The 8,787-nt window shown below is 40.6% G+C and overlaps 1 protein-coding gene across 4 annotated transcripts in view; it reads right to left on the minus strand.

Moving 5' to 3' along the window:
- The window catches only part of MYO1B (myosin IB), a 184,379-nt gene that overhangs the window by 76,266 nt on the left and 99,326 nt on the right, over positions 1 to 8,787 (minus strand). For all 4 annotated transcript variants that reach the window (XM_011936421.1, XM_011936423.1, XM_011936424.1 and 1 more), the window contains exons 5-6: positions 7,936 to 8,040; positions 3,544 to 3,590 (exon numbers count right to left, since the gene is read on the minus strand). In XM_011936421.1, coding sequence (XP_011791811.1) covers positions 3,544 to 3,590; positions 7,936 to 8,040 — 152 coding nt within the window. The remainder of the gene's footprint in view (positions 1 to 3,543; positions 3,591 to 7,935; positions 8,041 to 8,787) is intronic.

Below are 8,787 nucleotides of genomic sequence, written 5' to 3' on the forward strand. Positions count from 1 at the left end.
AAACAGAAGAAAAATAAGTCGTCTGTGTATACAGACTGGTTGGGAAGATAGTCTTTTTTTATTCACAGAATATGTTTTAAGCCATTGCTAGGAACTTGAAACATATCAGTAAATGAATTGAAACGTTCAGAGATCTGTTTTTATAACTACGCAAATCAAATACAAGATTATGTGTTATGAACAGGTCAGAATCACACTGATCATTATTCCCTTTTTTGGCTTTTCACCCAGATTATAATAGCAATATATAACACAGGTTCATTTTACACTTTATAGACAGTATCTTAAACACACAGACACACACACGGAGTTTAATATTCTGATTGTTAAAGAACTGGTCCATAATTGCCTAAAGAGTAACAAGTATAACAGAGTAACTGTGACAGATGTTTCTTGTTTGGAAAAGTGTGTGTGGTTCTAATAAGTAAAGTCTTTAGTTTTGTTTCATGTCCTAAGAATTACTTTAACTCATTAATTTTCAAATAAGGGTAAGGGAGAAGAAATACAATCACATGGAACCCAGTCAACAATTCAATTTGTGCCTTTGTATCAGCTTATGCATGCTCCTGCACCTTCTCTTTTTTCATCATCATGGGTCATCTAACCTTTTAGGTCTGCATTTATTCATAAGGATATGTCTGTCAATCACTTCTTTAAAGCTGAAGTAGGCACAAGTGAAAGCATGGCATGGCTCCTGCCTTCAAGGAGCTTACTGTCTAGTGGGGGAATTGAGACAGGTCAACCGGACACTCCAGTCTAGGAAGATATGTCCTACAGTGGGTCCTGGTGCTGTGCCAAAGAAGCAGGAACAAAGGGAGTGTAGGAAATCTGCCCCATCTTAATTGCAAAGTATCAGAAGTGAGGCGGGCAAGGAGGTGGGAGACCAGGAAGGAGTAGGCATTAAGAATTGGCAACCACGAGGATGAGTGGGAAACAAGGCTGGAGAGGGAAGCTGGAGCACATGATTACTTTGAGATACTCTCATCACAAAAAAGCCCTGTCCTTAAAGGCTCCTAAACAAGGATGCCATGATCAAACCTGCTTATTTACAAGATTTCCCTGGCTAGCATGGAATGAACAGGAAAGAAGCAAGAGTACATGTAGCTGACAGGAGGTGGCTACAGTGACTAGTGGAGAAATATTGGTGGCTTTAAGTAGAAGTAGTCAGAGAGAAAAAGTAAACAGAATTGAGAGCTACCTGGAGAGTCACAGTAACAGGCCCAGGTTGGATGCAGGAGATGAGAGAGGATAAAAAAAAAAAATTCGGTACTGTGGCCCAGGCCACTGAGTGGACAGGGAGGATGTCCAAGAAGGTGGGAGACCAAGGAGGCGAAGCAGCTACAAAGGAGGGGAAGAATGGTTACTCTGTCAAAGGAATCAGAGGTTGACCATGTAAGAGGGGATCCTTTTGATAGAAGGTGGTCCCTGGCCACAGGAGGCGACAGAATCTAGACCCTAGGTAAAAGGAGCGTACATAGACATATGTATAGGTCAGGCACCAGGAAGCAGGATTAACTCAGTTCGAAGGCCTGTATGATGACGATGGTGATTTCTGTAAAGTAGGCATAACATCAAGAGCTGAGAGTAAAAAAATAGGAGGTTTGAGGAGAGTAGAATAAACACTGGAGAGAATGGAAAAGGATGCCAACCGGGGATAAACCAACTAGTGGCCAGCCCTGAGAATTCGGTTGATAGTGGAATGACATTCTTCCCACTAAGCCACTTCCTGATTACTCGCCAAAAGCTGGGTTCTGATCATGTCACTAGTCCACTCAGAAATAACTCAGCTCAGTATGTCAAACTACAGCTGCTGTGGTGAGGAGGGGACCCTGTGAGGCATCTCCATGGGAACACTGGTTGAAAATGTGAGCTACACTAGAACACAGCAGGGTCTATCAGACTACTCTGTGAAGAGGTCAAGGATTTCATTCCAGGTTAACCAGACCAACAAAGACTGGTTTACAAGTCAAAGAAATTGCAATTTCCCCGGAGCATAAGTACATAAACCACTGTTATGTACAGTAGTAACTTTAAATACAGCAGAATCCTGCTATAAAATTAAAACATGGGTATATTACTAGTCAAGTCACAGACCACAAAGCAGAGAAACTGCTAAAAACTGGGCATGAAATGATTTAGCCTATAATCAGGTATTAATCTCATATCCTAATACCCATGTTATAATAGGATTTCTCTGAAGTTACTTAATAAACCAAATCACCTGCCAAGCCTTTCACTAGATTTCAAATATCACTAAGAAGTAACAGCCTTTTAAGTAATATGGGTTTCTACATTTTTATGGTCTATAGACTAAATGTATTTGCAAATATTAAATGCTGTGTGTGCATATAATTTGCAAACAGCAAAAATAAAATCTGTATCACATAAAGGAGCTTGATCATTAGAATTACTTCTATCACCCACACTTCACTTCTAATTCTATTTATGTAATGAGATTAGCCATGTTACCACAACAGGAAAAGGCACGGATCAAATCAGTTATAACAACTTAAGGGGCTAATGTGACGGAAAAAATTCACAGCCTTGGAATTAGGAACCTTATTTAGCCTGCCATTTTCTAAACCATCAAAACTATCTCCACCTGAGGTCATTGTCCTGCCTTACACACAAAATAACCTTAAGGAAGAGCTAAATGGGATCTAAAAGAAGAAAGTGGAGAAAGGTCAGGAAGCGTCTCAAGTAAGGAGGCATAAAAGATCATCAAAATTGTCCCTGATGGCAATCAGTAATGTATGTGAGAAGATGGTTCATAAAACAAATGATCTTTTATTATAAAAATGTATACATCAATTTCAAAACACCACCATCAGACTCAACATTTCCTGCAGCTGCATTTAGGCAGCTGTGTCTCTGTAAAGGGCAGAGGCACCAAAGAGCATGGCCTGGCTGCAGGAGCCCACTGTGTCAACATGCAAGGCACAGGCCAGGGAGTAGTGGGGGATGAGGCTGGAAAGATGGACCCTGTCGGGAGAAGTAGCATTTTCCAACTCAATCTAGCTCAAAACGCCAGATTTGGTTTTTATTATTCAGTTCTACTCTACAGCCCCACACTCACCCCACAGGCTTGCATTTGTTGCCAAGCCTATGGACTTCACCTCTATTAATTTTAAAATACATCCCATCCTTTCTGGACCCACTAAATAAGGGACAAGGGCTATGGTGCACCCTAACCCTATACTTGAGACCCAGTTTATCTTTCTCTTAATTTCTGATTCTTGATTTCTAAATACTACACTCAGATAAGTAAAGTGTTACTCTAAATAGCCTCATTTAAATTGCTTATGGGATTTTATGATAGAAGACGTCAAGAAAACATGATAAAAATAGCTTGTTACTCCAAAAAGAATTCAAAAGGAAAATTCCAGAAACCAAGAGTCCTTATAGAACTTTGAGTCTCAATAGAGATGATGTTCCTCTTATTTTAAAAATGTGTGTATTAAGAAATATTAAACATCTACTGGTTGTTTAAACATACATGAGCTAAATATTAGTGTTAACACTTACGCTTATACAAATACTTACAAATCTAGAGGAGTTGTCATTCCTTACAGTTTTGGCATTTCCAAAAGCTAGAAGGAAAGAAGCAGATGTATGGTTAAAAAAATAATAATAATCTCAAGCAGAAAGATAAAGCAAATACAGCATTTGAAATCTATGATTTCTGGAAAATACAACTTGTGGCAATGATATTTCTGTCCAAAACTTCCACAGAAATATACTTAACAGAAGTCTTAGTAAGTTGCTAAAGCTTCCATGTCTTACAAGTTCATAGAAAAAAAAAAAAGAATCATTCCTATGATTCATGGAATTCAAGTATTACTATAAACTTAATCTTATCTAATTCAACACCTTTTAACACTTTTACAGAGTAGTCAATTGAGTGACCAGGAAGCAAGGCTTCATGCTCTTCTAGGATTATCATCACTGAATAGGTTATTTCAGAGATTACTTATCATTATCAAAGGCTTTATGGAACTTGAAGTTTCCAGATCACAGGGAAAGGCATGTGAACCTTTAAATTGTTTAATTAATTTTAAAATAAAGCTATTTAAATATTATTAATTATATAGCTCTGGAATACAGGAAGAGTAAAATATTTGGAAACAATAGTCATTTCTAATAGGCTAAAAGTGCTTTCATCAGTTTATGTATATCAGACCTAGGTGAAACTTTCCAAACAACGAAGAGAAACAATTTGGCCCATAATGCAAAATAGCAAATGTTCCAATCTTAGCTGTTTCCTGGAGACAAATCCCTCACAAGACTCCCTTTTAAATGAGGTCATTTAAGAACCCCAGGTTGACGCTGCCCCAGGCACAGTGCTCCTGTTTAACACAGGGAACAGCATGCAGTCATAGAGTAAAAGGACTGCTTCACCAAGCCTGTGCACAAGATAGGAGCAAATTAACCTGGGCCATGGTAGTAGAAGATTAAGCAGCCTAAACATAAGTCGTATAAGTAGAGGAGATCCCTGTTTGATGCTCTGGAAGCCCCGCCCTGCCCATCTTTACCATTTCAAACTTTAATGTGCAAACTAATGACATGAGGCTAAAGTGTAGACTCAGGTTCAATGGGTCTGGGAAGGGGCATGAGATCCTCCATTTCTACCAAGCCTCCCACCCGCCCAGTCTATTACTGGGATCCAGGGCCCACAGGCAGCTAGCATGATAATGTGGTGAACAGAAATAAACTTTTGGGGTCAGAGGCTATGCATCAAATCTCTGGAGGTCTCCATAACTTCTTCAAATTAAACAGGGGGCAGATTAGACTACTGAGTGTTCAAATGAGACCTATGGGCTAAAATCTGGACCGACTTTTGAAAGCAGTCACCTGATCAAGGAGAGAGGGTGTATGTTTACGTATGTTGACTCTGGTAATTCAGCAGCCACACCTGATGCATTGTATTTTATATGGGGTGGCTTTTTTGTGTTTTTGATTCTTAAAAAAATAGTTGCTCAAGCTCGGTTAAGACAACATTTACAAAGTCAACACAGGCAAAGTTCTTTGCCTTAGAGATGCTGCTTGGGCTCAGTATGGTTTGGTAGGTGCCCGGCAGCAAATTCTGTCTTCAACAGAAGATGAGCTGAGACGCTATACAGAGTGAAGAAATCTGTACACTAAAAATATTCAAAAAAGGATGCTTGCTGGAGAGGTTCCCGTGCTTATCCCATGTCCACCAGCAGTTAAAAGGCTTTCATGAATGCAACCTTGATAATGGTGTGTATTGACCTAGTTATCATGAAGACTATGACATTTCTTGTGTTTTCACAAGCTAGTCTTTTGTGGTGGGCGTGAACATGCAGGGCTGCCAAGTTAGCTAACTTGCACAGCCCCAAGTCCGACTAGAGATGTTGATGCATAAAGGATAGTTTATTGTGGCTTGAAGGTCAGGGGCAAGTGAAGGAATTGCTTCAAAGAAACTTTATTCAGGGTGCTATTTGCAAGCCATAAACCATCTTTTCATCAAACAAATCTGAGTTGCACATTACTAAACACAACCCTAAACACTAAAGTCTTTTATTGTGAGCCACAGAATAAAAAGCAAGTGTTCCATTACAGAACACTTGAGACACATTCCTCAATTGGCTTTTTTTAAGTTCATTGTTCTAAATGCTCATTTACAGTAGCAGCTCCAGCTAAAAAGTAAAGCATTCCCATAAAAGATAATGCATGCCCACAGTAGACATTTCTTCCATTTCCTGCACTAGAGCCTAGTTCCAAATACCACTGACTAAAGAGCCAGATTCTGGTCACAGATGCAGGCTACAGCATTCCTCAGCATTTCTCCTTGACATCACAGCATTCTTAAAATAAGCATATACAGAAATACAGCAAATGTATAGCACCCTAACTTAAAAGAAAAAGACAGTAAACAAAAAGTCAAATATTGGAACAATAAAGTTGAGAGATACAGTTTTCCATAATAGCTTTGTTATTGATTAAGATACTGAAATGGAGGAAAGATCAAAAACAGCATAATAGATGATTTGCCTTATTTCTCTCTTATGCTACTAACTGGGGATACAGATGCATGGTGTGTCCTTGTAATGGTGAAACTGAAGCATGGGAAGTGTGTCTTGGGGTCACAGTGAATACTCAAGTGTTCGGGAGCCTCTCTGAAAGGGCAAGAGAGGCTGAGCCTGAGTACAAATGACAACAGGGCAGGGTTTTAACCCTTCATACTGGGAAAAAGCAGTTATGCTTTAATCCATGTTGAATCTCATCCTTCCATGACTTTCCTTCCATGACTTGGACCAAAAGATTTCACCAAACTACTTATCTAGGCTAGAGATTCTAATCGGGGTGGTTCTCACTCCCCAGGGGACATCTGACAATGTCTGGAGATACTTTCAACTGTAACAACTAGGGGCAGGGGTGCAACTGGCAGCTAACAGAGGTCAGAGGTGCACAGGACAGGCCATCCTACAATACACAGGACATCCTCCCACAGCAACATGTAAGCAGTCCAACAGTGCTGAGGCTGAGAAACCTTACTCCACCACAACAAATACGTGAAGTGATAGTAAAGACATGCTTACAAGATAAAGCATTTTTTTTTTTTGAGACAGTCTCCCTTTGTTGTTTACAATATAAAACAAGTTTACTTGTTTTTTTTCTTTCTTTCTTTGAGACAGAGTCTTCCTCTGTTGCCCCAGCTGGAATGCAGTGGCGTGATCTCGGCTCACTGCAACCTCCGCCTCCCAGGCTCAAGCGATTCTCACATTTCAACTTCCCAAAGAGCTAGGATTACAGGCGTGTGCCACCACGCCTGGTTAATTTTTGTATTTTTAGTAGAGAAGGGGTTTCATCATGTTGGCAAGGCTAGTCTCGAACTCCTGGCCTCAAGTGATCCACCCACCTTGGCCTCCCAAAGAGCTGGGATTACAGGTATGAGCCACTGTGCCCAGCCATAAAGCAAGTTTAATGGCTTGCCATCAATAGGAAAGACTTTGATGTACTGTTTCTAACGCCAAGGTAGTTCATACTGATGTTGTATGCCATTCTCCCTGGCATTAAGGAAACTCGTTTCTGGTTTTGTTTTCTGATGATGTTATGGGCTGAATGCTTATCTCCCAGCAAAATTCATATGCTGAAGCCCTAACCCTCAAAAAGCTAGCACTGGGACGGGGGGCTTGTGGGAAGGAATCAAGGTAAGATGTGGTCCTGACGGGTGAGGCCCTCAGGATGGAACTGGTGGTCTTACGAGAAGAGATTCGAGAGAGCTTGCTCTCGTCTCTCCCGACTCAAGCACAATGAAAAGGTCATGTGAGCATACAGCAAGATGGCAGGCACATACAGTCCAAGAAAAGAGGCCTCAGAATAAAACCTTCCTGGACAGCAACTTGATCTTGAACTTCTAGCCTCTAGAGGTTTGAGAAAATAAGTTTCTGTTGTTTAAGCCACCCTGTCTGTGCACTTTGTCATGGCAGCCCAAGCTGACTAAGACAGAGAACTAAATAGAGAATTTGTGCACTCTCCAGTCAGGTTTAGGCTTTCTACGGCCCTGGAAAAAATGGGTCCTTAAGTATTTCTCTGGGTGAGCCCTCATTTCTCTAACAACAAAAATAATCAGCCACAGGTGTTATCCTGAATACTAAAAGAGCACTGCACCATCACATGCAAATAATTGGTTGATTATTTTTAATCAAAATCTAAGTAATTCAAATAAAAATTGGGTGGGGAAGTGATTGTTAAGTGAGGAAGCTCATTTTACATTAGTAAGCTATTCTGCTAAACACTTAGGCCAAGAGGTTCTAGAACACGGCTTCTTTGCTCTGCAGGTCTTGGCCTGAATCTCTTCGTCCTTCCTCTTCCCTCCCAGAACACCTCCCAGCAGACCAGGTACTCAAAGCACCCGTATAACTGAATCTACTGTTCGAGTCACACCGACTGCATGTACATAACACATCCTACCTTCCAGGACAGGGTTGGACTGTAAAAGCTGTTCTTTAACTTGATTAACTTCTGCTCCTTTTCCACAAACAGCTGCCACATAGGACATGACAAGCTTGCTGGCCTCTGTGGATGAAAATAAGCCATATTAATCAATAACACAGAAATTTAAAAAATCTTTTTGGGGAGGAGGAAATGTGGGGGAGAAGACCCATTAATGGCATTTTTAGATGTCTTTATTCCTAGAGGAGTAAATAATGTTTTGGAAACCTTTTAAAATATTTGTGCTTTCCATTCAGTGACATGTCACTAATTCAGACATAATAAAAATTGTGTTTAAAGTTTATCACTGGGCTGTTAAAAAACTGCTTAGTAACATGACCAACAAAATATCAGAATTATCTTCTTAAAGCAGTCATTTATATGCAATTACTATATTATATACTGATAAGCCAAAAATAACTTGGTAACCTGGGTATCTTTACCAAACATATTTTTAAAGTTTAGAAGACTGCTCTTCTTCAAAGATATGTTCCAATTCATATGTTCCAAGTCATTTGCTCAGCCAGGTGCAGTGGCTCCCACCTGTAATCCCAGCAACTTTGGGAGGCTGAGGCGGGCGGATCATGAGGTCAGGAGTTTGAGACCAGCCTGGCCAATATGGTGAAACCCCGTCTTTTCTAAAATACAAAAATAAGCCGGACATGGTGGTGCACGCCTGCAGTCCCAGAAGGAGTGCTTGAACCTGGGAGGCGGAGGTTTCAGTGAGCCGAGATCGTACCACTGCGCTCCAGCCTTGGTGACAGAGTGAGACTCTGTCTCAAAAAAAAAAAAGGCCGGGCGCGGTGGCTCAAGCCTGTAATCCCAGCACTT

Source organism: Colobus angolensis, unplaced genomic scaffold (assembly GCF_000951035.1).
Source record: "Colobus angolensis palliatus isolate OR3802 unplaced genomic scaffold, Cang.pa_1.0 Scaffold153, whole genome shotgun sequence".
Lineage (NCBI taxonomy): Eukaryota > Metazoa > Chordata > Mammalia > Primates > Cercopithecidae > Colobus > Colobus angolensis.